This window comes from Peromyscus leucopus, chromosome X (assembly GCF_004664715.2).
Source record: "Peromyscus leucopus breed LL Stock chromosome X, UCI_PerLeu_2.1, whole genome shotgun sequence".
NCBI lineage: Eukaryota > Metazoa > Chordata > Mammalia > Rodentia > Cricetidae > Peromyscus > Peromyscus leucopus.
Window position 1 is genome coordinate 33870262 of NC_051083.1, and position 15269 is coordinate 33885530.

The following is a 15269-nucleotide window of genomic DNA, read 5'->3' on the forward strand; positions in this document are numbered from 1 at the left end:
TTTGGAATTGGAGATATTGTCAGCCTCATTTATAATGCTTGTTCTCATCTTGAAAGTGTCTTAGCTTAGGCTGGATATTCCTGATTACACGGAAACTCAAAGGAAGAAGCTCGTGTTAGGATTTGGTAGCAGAGCTTATGTCCATTTCTTTATCCCAAGAGCTACTTTTATGCTCCAAGGGCAGTATTCTAATTTAGGTATCCTTTTTGACACACAGTTGTGGGGTGACTACCCCAGTCAAGATACTTTATCTTAACCCTGTCCTTTCTTAATCTTCTGTGCTCTCCCCTACCCATTGTGATTTCTGTCCAGTTTTGCCTCTTCTGGACTACTGACTAGAATCCGTGTACTACATGGTAACCTCGACCATTTCTTCAAGGTATGAATCAGGTTTTTAGTAGTTTGCCCTCTTTGACACCTACATCAGAGCAAAGGGAAAATGACTCACCATTGGATTTGTATTGTAACTGAAGGTGATGTAATTCTTGAGTTTTCTGTTCTAGAGTTAGACGCAGAAGATTCTGGTACTCTCTCTCTTTTTGAACTAGGTGTTCCCAAAGTCTGTTTTTTTTTTTAAAAAAAAAAAAAAAAAACAAAAACAACCCCTCCATCATTCATTAGGCATAGGAAAAACAAAGAAAAGGGCACAGTCCAAGTCCAAACTGTGGGGCCCCAAAGAGAAGCAAGTGGGGTGTTACTAAAGATTTTTCTCCAGTAGGTTTCAGCCTGTACGCAACTGTTTTTCTTCTTGACACCAAAGACCCAATACTGAAAGTGTGGGCATATTTTTGCAATGAAGTCAGTGATTGTGTCCCTCTTGAAATTCATGTTAAAATGGTAGTAAGAGGCCTGGGAAATTAGTGCCTTGTCACCATTTGAGGACATGGGAGTGTACAGCTATCTATGTACCCTCAGTAGACACTGAATCCGCCACTACCTTGATCTTGGAAGTCTGCAGAGCTGTGAGAAAAAATTTTGATTTACTAGAGCAGCCTCCTGTGGACTAAGACAGTTTTGTTTCAAAGTTTATCAGGAACCCCTGTTGATCATTATAACGAACTTGGCCAGAAGGACCATCTGATTATTAAAACCAAGTTGGATAAAGTAGCTGAGTCTAGAATGGGCAGCCTTCTTTCTGCACTCATTAGCAGCCAAAGCAAGAGTACTGTTTTGGCAAGAACAGCCAGGGACCAAGGATGGACAGTACAAACTAACACCTAGGACTGCCCATAGTGCACTGAAACCTTAAACAGTTCTTAGGAAGTAAACATTCTTTTCCAGGCACAGTTTCTTTAAGCAATTTACTCTGTCTCAGGGGTGGGGCCTTCCTCATCTTGTGACATATAGTCTTACTCATGGTCTCTGAGACATGAAAGGCAAGTCTGGGTACAGTTAAGCCCCAGGCTTCTGAATCTCCCCATGCTAGCTCATTAACAGGGATGGAACAGGGCTGAAAGTCAGAATCATGGCTGGCCTTTTTTGTTTGCTCATGTATCTAATAAATAAGATTAGTTTATTTTAACCACATGGCATGCCCTTTTAATTAGGTTATCTGTACTGGTAAACAAAGGACTGTAGGACTAAGCTTTAAATTACTGGAGTTCATTATTGATGTTGCCTGAGAGGGAATAGCCATAATATATATAAATGGATGGAAACAGTTTTGGGGTCATTTGGTAGCAAAATGGAGTGGGAGAGGTGAATAATTCTACCCCAACAAGACTGCAAGGAGAAAATACTAGTATTCAACAAGTAAAAAGTCCTTTCTCACCTCTGCCCTGCCTGCCTTCAGCTAGAGCCTCTGTGGTTAACAGGAATGATTCCTATTTTTGTTTATGCCACACCATGTGGATGGGCAGGCTGTGTATTTATTAACCAGTCATGTTAACACTGAGTTGGATGATTACAAATCTTTCTACAAAGACATTTTAAAGAAATGTTCAGTTTTACTGCCAACTTTTTTATGCTTCCCATCATTTTAAGACTGGAGTTTTTGCCATCATGATCATTTAGACTCAGGCCTAAAAAGTACCTACATGTACATCTTTTCATCCAAAAACATGTGCCCACTACCTAATCTCCCCATTCAGACAGCACAGCCACAGGTAGCAATGTGGTGTTTGGAACAAATGCCGGCTAGTTTACTACAGCTGTGGATGATGTTTTTCAAAAGCTTGATTCTTCTTCAGAGCAAAGGGGAATTACGTTATTCGCTTACAAGGTTGGAAAGGCAATCTACTAATGCCTGCCTAGGGATTCTACCAAGTGACCCGAAAGGCTTCAGGACAAGGCTACAGGATATGCCACTGTCTACAAATTGCTCTGCTGCCCACACTGCTTCTGTGGGGCAGGCTACAGCTGTCCAGTGCTGGGTCACATGGCGTTCCAGAGGCTCCATCGTGAAGACAAAACTCAGATGATGTTGCTGCTTTTGCTATGGAAGATTTATGTGTGACCTGTGACAAGGCATTGTACTGATTCCTGACATTGAAAGAAAGGAAGTTTTTGTCTACTTCATCTGCTGATGCTGGAAATGTACCCTTGCCCCAGTTCACTGACAGACAGTGAATATACATCCCCACTCCCCTGACCTGGATAAAGTTCTCAACAGTGACCAGAAGATCTTTACAGGGTATGCAAGATCCTGACCTGTTGGTCTCTTGCCTGAGCTTGCTCAGTTGGAGACTTGGGTCCTGCTGGTGGGGCTGGCCCTCCTGAATAGCCACTGAGCCAGGTCTGGTCCCTCTGGGTGTCACGCGTACTTTTTGGCCAAGCAGGTCTACTAAGGGATAGCCCCCTTCCACTTCTGTGTCTTTGTCTACCCCTTCAGTCTCAGAGGCGGGCTCAAAGTGGGCTTGGAGCTCTGCGAAAACACAGACCAAGGTACAGAATAGCACTCAACAAGGCAATTCAGTGCACTGCTTGCTGTATGAGGGGACTACTGACTAAAGAGATGATTTGATTGGACTCTGCAGTGTAAATATAGTCTTTCTCAGTTCACACAAGAAGAAATGGACAATGAAAGCTGTAAAGGCCAGTTAGCCATGAATGTCTACCAACAGGCCTGTGCTCTGCTTCGTGCCTAGTCTAAGGAGCGTTTGGGAGAGCAGGCAGAAGTGACTAGCAAGGGCCCAGTGTGAAGAAAGGACGGGAGAGTAGCAACAATTCGAAAGCCTGCCTTCCTCAGCCAAAGGAGAAGCAACCTGAGAATTAAGCTTGTGCTAACATTTCAAAAAGGAAGCCTCTTAAGGTTGGGCTGGGGGCACACAGCTCAGAGGTACAGCATGTACTTCAGAACACGTAAGACCCTGAGTTTGTTTCCCAGGATGAACATGCATGGACATGTATATACATAAAGCAGTATCTATAGCCATTAAAGGATGGTTCTAAGAAGGAACAGCCATGTAATTATCAACTATCTGATAAGCATGGGTGAGTATGCACCCCAAGGAGGCTGTCTGAGCACTGGAAGATCCCTGCCTTCAAACACTGACTCCCTGTTCTCCCTGTTAAGATCAAAAGTAGAATCTGTACACAGTCACCTTCACTATGCCCGGGAGGTAGGTAAACAGGGCACCATGAGATGTTATCAGGGACTTTTAGTCCCAGAAAGATCTATGACAGCATTTACTTAACTGCGGGGAAGTATAAAGCCAAAATGAAAACAGAAAAAGCAATAGCTGTTGGGCACTGAGGATATTACTAGTCTTTTGGGCAGCCTGCACCTGACCTTTAGTACAAGAGGGCACTTACCTGGGATGAGAATGGCAACTGCAGCCTGCACAGCTCTGCGAATGATGTTGTCCATTGCAAACATCCAGTGAGGCCTAATTAAGTGGTTTCTCAAAATTCTATTGACCTAAAAAATATCACAAAAGTCCATTTGTCTATTCTGTTGAACTTTTAAGAAACAGACTTACTAATTTAATTTGCTTCTTTTTTTTTTTTTGGTTTTTCGAGACAGGGTTTCTCTGTGTAGCTTTACGCCTTTCCTGGATCTCGCTCTGTAGACCAGGCTGGCCTTGAACTCACAGAGATCCGCCTGGCTCTGCCTCCTGAGTGCTGGGATTAAAGGTGTGCCACCCCCCCCACCCCCACCCCATCCCCGCCCAGCTTTAATTTGTTTCTATTCCCTCTGAGATGAAATGTTGCTGTGCTGCCTTGGATTTTGTCTGGTTCTTTCTTCTGAATGAATCTTCCTCTAGGTAGACCCGAAGTCACAATGGGTTCTAAATGATGAATTATCACAATGGGATCAATGTCATTGGGCCTCTTGGCTGTTTGAATAAAGAGCGTTTGTTGAGCATCTATGACATGACAGACTATTGGGAGCATGTGACAAGATAAACCAGACTCGGCTTTGGTATTAGAGGAACATACATCTGGGCAGGCAGAAAAGCATACCCACTGTGCTGGCAAATGCCTCTCCCTATAGCCTATATATACTTGCTCTCTGTGGTCAAATGTGATTGGCCCACTACACAAAGTGACATTTACTATGTGCTTACAAAGAGCTGCTGAGATTTGGGATTCAGGTTGTGAACAAATGAGTAGGAATGGGTGCTCCCGAAGAAGAGGGTGAATTAACTGGCTTAGTTAGCTATCATGTTCTTAAGGGCTCAATAAAGCACTCACAGCATCCTGGAATCCAAACAGGATTAGGTGAATCTGGTTGATGGATGAGCTGTCAAAGTCCAGGTCCACTTTTAGTTTTGATATTGTGGCTGCCATCACCCTGTGCTCTGGGGAGCGGATGAAGTCCCTGAGGATTCCAATTATCTGTTTGATGTGCCCAACTGAGAGAAGCAACTCTTCTGAACTCTGACAACCACATACATACACAAAATCATTTTCATATGAGTGAGTCAGAGAGGAGGTAGAACTTCCAAATGCATCATGGGAAAGTAGACTCCATTTGCTACTGGAATTGGGGGAGCTCCTGAGTAAGGGTCTCTTCCTCAATCCCCTCCATATCCTTTCTGTCAATCTTGGGGCATCCTCTCTGACAGGTGGGTAGACATAAAGCCTCAGCGCTAAGGTAGCTGGGAATGGTTCTGTCTTCCTGTTTGACCACTCTACAGGCCCCAAACGGGCCTTAGAAGGTACAGTTCACAGCAGGGCAATGGCCCTCTTAAAACAGCAATGGCTGTTCTCTTAACTTCTGACTGTAGTCCTAGGATTGGTCGGCCTCACCCTTCCTAATGCTGTGACCCTTAATAGTTCCTCATGTTGTGACCCCAACCATAAAATTATTCAGTTGCTTCTTCATAACTGTATTTTTACTACTGTTATGAATTCGAACGTAAATGTCTGATATAGAGGATATCCGATATGTGACCTCAAAGGGGTCATGACCCACAGGTTGAGGAGCATTGCTCTAGAGGCTGCTTAGAGGCCTAGGAAGCTCTAAGCTTTCTGGTGGCAAAGACGTCTTCAGCTGCCATCTGGCTTGTTTTCCACCAGAGGGCAGCAGCCACGCAACCAATGCCAGGAAGCACTTCAGTAGGCCGAAGATCTACCTTTCAGGGGAGCTTTTCTTTGTGTTTCCCTTTGTTAGGAAAAGGAAGTAAGCCCAGAGATCAGTACAACTCTGTGAATGTGCCAGAGTACAGGACACCCTGCTGTCCCTGTTAGCAGATGTCTTCCCTCAGTCTGTACCTGGACCACACACTCCTGCAAGTTGGAAGCCACTTGGTTCTGTTCCTCCCAAAGGATTCTGTACAGGATGGCTCTGCGCTCACTGTCTTTGCGTAGGAGAAAAAGACCAGGGTCCCTCTCCTCTGGGGATAAGGCCATGCTGCGGTCTTCTAAGGCCGAGCTTTCATCAGGGACACTGTGGACAAATGCATTCAACAATGTAGCATGTTGTGCCCTGGGGGAGACTCCAGAAGAGGAACTTGTGGGTTAAGATGTATAGTATCTCCTTCTCTCCCCCTCGACTCCCTCCATGGTATCCTTGGGGGAGGGAGACAAGGAGATACAGGGCCAAAAGGGAGGGTCAAGGAAGCAGAAGGGAATAGGGGAGAACACGGAGGCAGAGAGGGGGAGGAGAAGAGGAGACAAGAAAGGGGAAGTGGGGAGGGGGGAGGGGAAGGGAGGAAGGGTAGGGACAACCGGAGGAGAAAAGGGACACTGGGTAAAACAAAGGGACACTGGCTGAAGGAAGTGTTTCCTTGGCCACCCAGCTGCCCACCTGCCCTTTCTGTGACCTAGCAGATGTTCTGCTACTGAGGAACAACCAGCACCCAGCAGAGGGACACTTGACAGTACCTGAGAAGGTGGCTGAGCTGATGCTTGGGCACCTGGGCCTTCTCAAAGAATGCCTCAGGCTGGGCATCCGAGTCTGGGGAGATGGAGCCATGCTCACTGCTGCTGCTGCCCAGAAGCTCCCCTGACGAGGGCAGGGCCAGGGTACCAGCGCCACTCCGGACACCCTCTGTGGAGAAACAGCCAGAGAGTGGCCAGGTGGCCAGGGAAGGGCTTGCTAATCATGGACTGCTCTAATCTGCTGGAACAATCTCTAGGGGAAGGATCCTAGTGAAAATGGAGGTTTGGGGTGGACCTCATCTGGAATCCAGTTCTCTGCAGCCAGTTGGTGAGGCACACTGCCATAGCCTCTGACCCATCCACCCAGTGAAAAGAAGACAAACTGTTTTCTTTTTAGAGGCCAACCTTTGTTCCCTGACAGAACTTACTACATGAGAAAGTGTCATGTAGGAGTTTCTGGACTGCAGGACAGCAAGCACAGGCAGATTCCCCAATGTGCCCTTTTATCAGGTCACTCTCAACAAAGGACGGAAAATGGAGCAGCACAGGACTCTCTCTACATATGGGAAGGTACGAAACCCCAGGCAGGGGACCTCTTGCCTTCCTCCTCTTCACATTCCTCAAAGAAGTACTTTAAGTACAGGAAGGGGCATCCTAGGGATCCACAAGACGCCCTGTGCCTGTCAGAAAATAGATGCACAATTGGCTGGGTCTGCATACTCTTCAAACCTCTGGGACCACTCCTGCCCTCCTTCACATCAGTGGGCCTAGCATGGGAGGCTTGGTATTGCAGGGACCCAATTTCTTTCTCTGATCACGAGAGTAGCTCAAGCCCAGGTGTTTTCCAGCTGTCCAGGTAGGCCTTACCGGAAGGCTTGAAAGCAATTCGGTTCTTCTTGCCCTTGTTCACCTGCCGTAAGAACCCTTCTTGGAGTAGGTCAGCAGCAGTGGCCCGTTTGTGAGGGTCAGGCTCAAAACAAGATAAGATGAAGGCTCTGGCTTCGGCTGAAAGGGCTTCTGGAATTTCAGGGTGGATCTTAAACATTCCGACCTACATTGAAGAGACAGTTAACAATGTCAGCCTTGGGTGAATTCAGGTGCATGCCCTTTGAATAGAAGCTGCCATTTCATGAGGATAAAAGCTTGGTGACACTTAGGTGGAGGGCCCTTTGCTACATGATGTTTCTGCTCCTCCCATCTACAGATGGAATCTGCTTCCCCTTCCCTGAAATCTTGGCTAGTTTCTCACAACTTTTACCAAGAAACTGTTGGAGACACAATATCGCGAGGCTTTAGGACATAGGCTGTGAAGGGCCTGGCAGCCCTTGCTCTTGGAGTCTGGGGACCACCCTAGTGTGAGAAGGGAGCTAGGACAGACAACCGTGTGGAACGAGTGGCTCAGCCGCCATCCCTGCTGTACTCAGCCACGCAGGAGAGCCCTGTCGGATGATCCTGCCCCAGCAAGGCCACCAGCTGGATGCAGCCATGAGTAAAGCCAGGGACGAACGCTGGAGGACCAATGGTCAGCTCACAACTGTGGGTGCTTTCAGCCTCTAGAGCAGAGGTTCTCAACCCGTGGGTCGTGACTCCTCTGGCAAACATCTCCAGAAATATTTACACTACAATTCAGAACAGGAAAATTAGTTATGAAGTAGCAACAAAATCATTTTATGGTTGGGAGGGGGTCCCCGCGACATGAGGAACTGTTATTAAAAGGATTGAGAAACCCTGCTCTAAAGGATGGTGGTTTCCGGATAGGAAAGCCTCCAGCTGAGAAAAATCAGAGGTTTCAGAGACTGATACTACCTTTCCAGATAAAGACTAAGAGACACCACTCCCCGTCACATCTTTTTTCTCTATTTACTCCACAGCCCAGATTCTTAGCCTCCAGCTAAGCCACAAGCAAGCACAGCCTGAGTGAGGCTGCCACCTTACACAGAAGATGGTCCCCTGCCCCAGTGGGCTAAGACAGCGGCTGAGGGAGGAATAAATGCTTTCTTGTTAGGACTTGCAAGACCAAGGTAGCTTCAGTTCCTCTTCTGCCAGCTAATCCACTGCCTTGCTAAAGGAGGTCCCATGTGAACCACAGTGGAGCAAGAGTCAGTCCCCAGATGTCGCCTCCCATCATGGCCTAGGAATCTTCCATGGAAACGCCGACGTAAGCCCTCCCTACATAACCGTTCTCATCAGAGGCTGCTCTCTCACCTTTTTAGGAGCTGTCCTCCTAACCCTGTCCCTTCCTGTGCCTTTCCCAACTCCACTGTGCAACCCAGAGGTAGAAGGCGCTCTGGCTTTCATAGCCGAGGACTCGCTGCGCACTCCTTGGCTGTCCTGGGGGCTGGTTTTGACTCCCTTGCTTCCTTCCCTCGGTGAGCTCTGAAACTGCAGAGCCTTCCGAGTTTGTCTCCACAAAGCCCTTGACCAAGTGACATGTCCCATTCTCAGGACACCACTCCTAATAGCTTGAATGGCCTAAGAGTTATGAGATTATTAGGTGCTGGATAGATTCCAACTGCCAGGAATTACTTGTAGCACCCCTCACCTGAGCAAATGGGGAAGAGAGATTGGCAGTGCCCACCAGCACCGGAATACACAAAGACTAAAAAAAAAAAAAATCAGGACCTGATCTGAAGTGGGAAGAGGTAGTTCATCTCTGGCTCTTAGAATGAAAATGGCAAAGTGAGTAGCACCTGGCATCTTGCAAGTGCATGGCTGGGCTTAGGGGTAAGAAAGGGTCTCTTGTGTCCCAGGCTGGCATCAAACTTAGTATGTAGCTGAGGATGGCCTTGAACTCCTGATTATTCTACCTCTATCTCCCAAGTGCTCCCAAGAATGTGCCGCCATGTCCAGCCTAAGTACATCACTAAGAGTGCTTTGATTATGTTTTGTTGGCAATAAAAACTGACTTCATGTACAACCCCCCAAAAGTCAATACAGTTCCAAAGAGTTTGTACAGCGTATTAGTTAAGCAAAAGCAGGAGACAGGAAGAGGACCAGGAGAGTTACTTTCACCCTATGGATGAATTCAGTTCATGGCTGTCAGCTGTGCTTCCTGAGCACCATAAGAGTTCAACAGACCAGAAAGTGTTCTCCTTAACACCAGTTGCTCTAGGTTCCAAGACCTGTGACGGAAGCTGCAGGTATTGTCTTCAATGGCCCCAAATGGATCAATTATAGTTACTGATGTGCTGAGGTGAAGTTGTTTCTGTTTTGCAGCCCTTACATTCAGGGTTCTATTGGGATTGAAAGGTCAGAAGACTCTTGACTTTTTATTTTGGCCTTGGAACTGTCTGGGCTGCTGATGTGAGGCAGACAAGCTGTGAGAACCTTCTGCTAAGGCTCAACTTCAGTGACAGAATCCTGAGCTTCACATCTGGGGAATTCTGCCCCAACATCCACCCAAACCATCTAAATGAACAAATATATTTTACCTTGAACATGGCTGCTTGTGGCTCACCAAGCTCATGGAATGGAGGCCTGCTGGTTGCCATCTCAATGATGGTGCAGCCCAAGGACCAGATATCAGCTGGAGCACCATACCCTCGAGGTCCTTGATCAATAATCTCAGGTGCCATGTACTGCAGAGTCCCTATGTGGAAAACAAATGAACAAAGACTTTGGGGCACCATATTGCTTAAAAGTGGACCATAATTATATAAGTGTATGGATTTAACCGCTTCAGCAATGGCAGATGGGGTCTTCTATCGTGAAGAAACCATTTGGTTGCACCATTTTTTGATCATGCAATATGCTTTCCTTTAACATGATTCATAATGAAAGAGGATTATTTAGCCCCACAAAGGATAACTGAACCCAACTCAATATCCATGTTTTGTGCGGTTTTGTGGGGGGTTGTTGTTGTTTCGAGACAGGCTTTCTCAGTGTAGTTCTGGATATTCTGGAACTTGCTCCGTAGACCAGGCTGGCCTCGAACTCAGAGATCCACCTGCCTCTGCCTCCCAAGTGCTGGGATTAAATGTGTGCACCACCACCACCTGGCTTCAGTATGCAAATTTTAATCCATGGCAGATACAGGAAAACTGGAATGGGAGAGAAGTTGGCACAATGGTGGTGGTGGGAACAGATAGTAAAATGTAGTGTTACAGAGCTGGATCAGCCACTTAAAGGCTAGGTTCACAACAAAAATGCAGTGCTATAATAGAGGTACCTACAAGAAGGCACATGTGGATGAATAAAATGCTTGATTAGGCTTTGACTGAATCAGGGAAATTATCAATGTGTCGATTTTGTTCTCTGACAAGCAAATGCCAAGAAGCAGATGTTAAGAGAGTTGTTGGGGAGAAGGGGCATGAAGGATAAAAAGGGAGAGGACAAGGGTGCCAACCTGCAATGCAAGTTAATCCCCAGAAATGGGGGGGGGGATGGGCAAGAATCAGGTAGGAGGCATTTCAAAAGCCACTGCTGTGAGCCACCAGGGAGCTCCTGGCCAAAATTTGTATACTGGATGAGTTCTACCTTTGCCTGATCAGTCATTAGTAGGGAACTGCCTGTGTAAAGCACAACCAACATGCCCCCAGAGGGTAGTAGCCGATGCTGTCAGTGAAGTTTCTGCTCTAAAGATCAAAGAGGTAGACAAAAGTCTAGGAGGACATCAAAGCAAAGGTAAGAGCCTTGAGCAAAGCTCAAGTATAGAGTCCAGGGTACAGCAGCCAAGTGATGGTTGAGCTGGGGCAAGGTGACAAAAGGTGGCAAGGGAACAACCCTCACCAAAAAAAGTGGCAAGGGAACAACCTTCTGAAGGCTGACTTTGGACTTTGTCCTGCGGGTCAGGAGCCACCAGAAGTTGCTAAAGGCAAGGGGGTGACTGGCTATGGCAACAGGTCTGTGAATGAACTAATGAAGGGAAAGACATGGTTTGAGCAGGAGGTTGGAGAGGCCAACAAAGAGCTTGGGGAGTAAAATCTTTAGTTTTCCTTAAATCTGGCATGAGAAAAGAAAGTGGAGATGTGGACTGACAAAGAGGTTTAGATGACCTTAGCCAAGGCCTGACGTCCAGAGCAAAGAAAAAGGTCTGTCTCAAGACCATACAACCAAAGGTGATTTCCCGGGTTTTTAATCAGTGAAGGTACTACAGTCTTTTCTTGAAAGGCCAATGTCTTGCACTGTAGCTCAGGCTAGTCTGGATTTCACTATGTAGCCCAGGTTAATATGGAACTCTCCTTGATTTTCCTGCCTCAACCTCCAGAGTATTGGGTTCACAGGCACAAACCATTATGCCTGGCATCATCATTCATCCGGTGTCTCACTACATACCCTGGACTAGCCTGGAAATCACTATATAGTCCAGGCTGATGTCAAACTCATAGTGGCCTTCCTTCCTCAACTTTCCAAGCCTCTATAAGTGTGAACCACCATACTTCCTATGAACATTTTAAAGACTCTACCCTAAAGACAGCTGCTACCAATAGAATGTTCTGCAATGATGGGCATGTAGTCTGCACAGCCTGACATGGCAGCCATCAGCTACATATGACTATTATGTTGTTGAAACGTGGTTAGTGAGCCCCAAAAGAACTGAATTTTAAATGATCTTAAGTTAGTTTCAACCACTTTGAAGTTATATATTATTTTTGGTGAAGACAAACTGATTGGTGGGGTACAAATAAATGCTTTTGATTCCAGAACTGAAATGAAGGGGGAACTATTTAGTCAGTTGCAAAGTTAGGCAAGATGAAGGTGCATCTCATGTGCACTTGCACTGTGAGGAAATCCCCGTGCCTCAGGAAGGAAACTTCTGGTGTTACAATATCCCCTAGAGCTGGTGTTGCTGTGCCTAACTCAGGGAGTGGCACCGGTGGGAGCCGCTCCTTCTAATGATCTGTAATTAAGTATAGAAGGATTGAACACTGACGGTGTATTAGCACTCATTTTACTGTGCTCCGTGATGCTGGGCTGGTATCCCCATTCCTCATTGCCTGTAGCTCCCTGTTAGGTTCCACAACTAAAGGCACTAGAGCAACTCTGGAAGGGTGGAGGGGGACTTACTCTTCCCTGGATGTTTGTTGTTCCTGTAAGTACGCCCTCATGTGGACCCTCAGTTGGCTCTAATATCCAGGGTTTGTTTTTTGTCACTCTACACTCCCAGACCCTGTTTTTTGCCCCTCAGGGGTATTTACACCAGCCTAGGCACATTCCCTCCTCAAAGTTCTGATCCTTCCTCACCATCTGTGCACTCCCACCCTTATGAAGAAGCCTCCTGATGTCCTAGTCTCCTTTCTGCCTTTCCAGGTTCAGTACTCAGAAAATGCTCTGTGAAAACAACTGGGGTGATTGAGATTTTCCTGCCTGGAGCATAGCTAACATACTTAAAAAGTAGGGGTGTGTGTGTGTGTGTGTGTGTGTGTGTGTGAGAGAGAGAGAGAGAGAGAGAGAGAGAGAGAGAGAGAGAGAGAGATATCCATTGTACATAGTTACTGGTTTCATAAAGAATATTTATATAATTATTTCATATATTTTAACCATATTTCCACTCCTCGTCTCCCTCCTTTCCATATTTCCATTCAATCCCCCAGACAGTCTGTCTCCTACTTTTGTGTCATATTTAGATGTGATTTATGAATCTATATAGGATAAGGATCCACAAATGTAAGAAAACATACACTTCTTCTCAATCTGACTTATTTTGCTTATATGGTGATCTCTAGTTGCACATATATTTACTGTAAAAATATAATTTCATTCTTTATGTACAAATGTGTTCTTAAGAGAGGAAACCATACATACCAGTGACATTATACAACCGAAAGGTTATATTTAGGAATATATATGTATACATATATACATATATACATGTAACAACAATTAATGAAAAAAGAAACCATGAATTTGAAATAAAACAAGAGGGGTATATGGTGGAATTTAGAGGGAAGTAAAGGAAGAGGGAATGGTGTTATTATTATCATCTCAAAAATAAAATAATTTGTAAAAAGAACATGAAAATTTACATTATGCAGAATTCAAAAATAGTACTAAATCAGTGATGGCTAACTGATCTTGATCAAGTAACTGTCTACCTTAGTATATTTTTTTCATAATTAAAACTATAATTATTCTCCTTAAGCTAAATGTAGATTTTCTCTGTATGAGACCATAGTGACTATCAACTGTTGTCATAGGAATCAGTAAAACATCCATATTATTTATTCCTGTGTAATAAATTACTCCCAAATTTAGCAGCTTAAAACAATGTATTGGTACACAGGGTATAGCTCAGTAGTAGCATGTTTGCCTAGCATTCACAAGGCTCTGGGCTCCATCCTTAACATAACCAAAGAAGTCATTATGATCTCACATAACACCTAAGGGTGGGGACCTAGCAGCAGTCAGCTGAGCAGGCAGGGGTCTCCTATGAGGCTGCAATCCAGATGTGGTTTGGGCTGCCTGATTTAAACATTAGACTAAAGTGGCTAGGTCCACTTTGAAGCTCCCTCTTTCAGACTGGGATGAGAAGGAAGCTTGTTATCTGCAGTTTTTCATGACACAGACTCTTCCAGATGACTGCTCAAGTCATGGTTTCTATCAGTGAGAATCATCCGAAAGAAGGAAGCAGACATTTTGCTGCCACCATCACTTCTATCTTTTTCCACTCCCTGGAAGTGAGTCACTTTATCCGGTCCACATTCAATTATACTGCAGGCTGGTTCCCACATCTGACTTTGGATCAAGATTTGATGGCCTACAAATCATTTCCATGTAGCACTATGCGTCCGACTTTCATAATTCTGTAAATTGGGCAAAGGAGGTGCCATTTACTGTTATTACACAGTTTACACAGGAGGAAACTGAAGTTCAGAGAAAGTAGTCATTGAAGCTGGAAGCCAGGTCTTCTGTCCCTGAGTTCAGAACTTGACATCACTGAATTATATAACAAATCAAGAAGTATTGCTGAAGAAAAAGCCTGAAAAAGAATGGTTCCCACAGGGCTTCAAAGACACACTATTACCTCTTTCCCACATTCCTGGAAGATGGAGAGCAATGGTGGAAACCTGGGCACTCCATTTGATTGACTACTGGATTCACAGGGTAAGCATCTGCTCACATGGAATAGCCAACAGAGAGATGTGGAACCACACAAGTACTTCAGATAAAGGAACATCCCCAGTGGTATGTGTGCAAGGCATGTGTCAATTCTACCAAAGGCTGGAGTCTGGAGAAAACCTGTGAACATGGCACTGTGGTGCACTTGAACCATTCACAAATCTTGGAAAATCGTCTTGCCCTGCAGCTGGCTCTCTTTGGGGCCCCAGAGCCTCACTAGCTTCCCTCCAAGAGGCACTCTATCCTATTTGTCCCAGTCCTTAGAACCTGCCCCAGGTGGTGGTATAGAATTCACGACATAATGTCCGAAAGACTCACAGGTGCTGACTCAGCCCTCTTGGGATATACTCCATTGGAAACTTCTGGGTAGTTTCCAAAGCAGGATTTCCACATCTTCAGAAAAGAAAACACATACCATAAGGCGATTGTTTGACAGAGGAACCAAGTTATGATCTAGATACTAGAGCAAGGCATGAGACAGGGACCACAGGAGCAAATTTTCTAAAGGAGCTTTAAACTCCTCAGTACAAAGGTTTGGACCCCTTACTCGGGGTCTTCTCATCCAAATCAAAGGGCTCAAAGAATTTCAAGAGGAAAAAATAGATGTGGGGTGGGTATTGAAAGCAGCTTCTATTGAGAATGGTGTTAGATTGGCTACCTAGTGTCAAATAAGAGTGAGAGTGGGGGAATCCCCAGAAGGCTGTGGCCCATGGCAACTCAAGCAGTTCAGTGGGCATTCCAGATACGTGCACTTGAAGGGAGATCACACATGTTAGCATCTCCCTTAGACCCCTTGAGATGTTGTTAGTGACCCAAATTTCAAATTTTTATATTAAAAAAGTAGTGAAAAGAGAAGTATAGTGGCGGAGACTGTCCTAACCATGCTGTCCAAGTGACAGCCTTGTGGGAAGCACCACTTCTTCCCAACCCAAAACTTTATAGCC

The 15269-nt window shown here is 45.5% G+C and overlaps 1 protein-coding gene across 1 annotated transcript in view; it reads right to left on the reverse strand.

Moving 5' to 3' along the window:
• Map3k15 (mitogen-activated protein kinase kinase kinase 15) overlaps positions 1 to 15269 on the reverse strand; it is a 128680-nt gene that overhangs the window by 1198 nt on the left and 112213 nt on the right. The window contains exons 19-26 of the mRNA XM_028873253.2: positions 9699 to 9856; positions 7135 to 7318; positions 6271 to 6436; positions 5659 to 5833; positions 4636 to 4821; positions 3754 to 3859; positions 2650 to 2863; positions 449 to 561 (exon numbers count right to left, since the gene is read on the reverse strand). Of these exons, the coding sequence (XP_028729086.2) occupies positions 449 to 561; positions 2650 to 2863; positions 3754 to 3859; positions 4636 to 4821; positions 5659 to 5833; positions 6271 to 6436; positions 7135 to 7318; positions 9699 to 9856 (1302 nt within the window). The remainder of the gene's footprint in view (positions 1 to 448; positions 562 to 2649; positions 2864 to 3753; positions 3860 to 4635; positions 4822 to 5658; positions 5834 to 6270; positions 6437 to 7134; positions 7319 to 9698; positions 9857 to 15269) is intronic.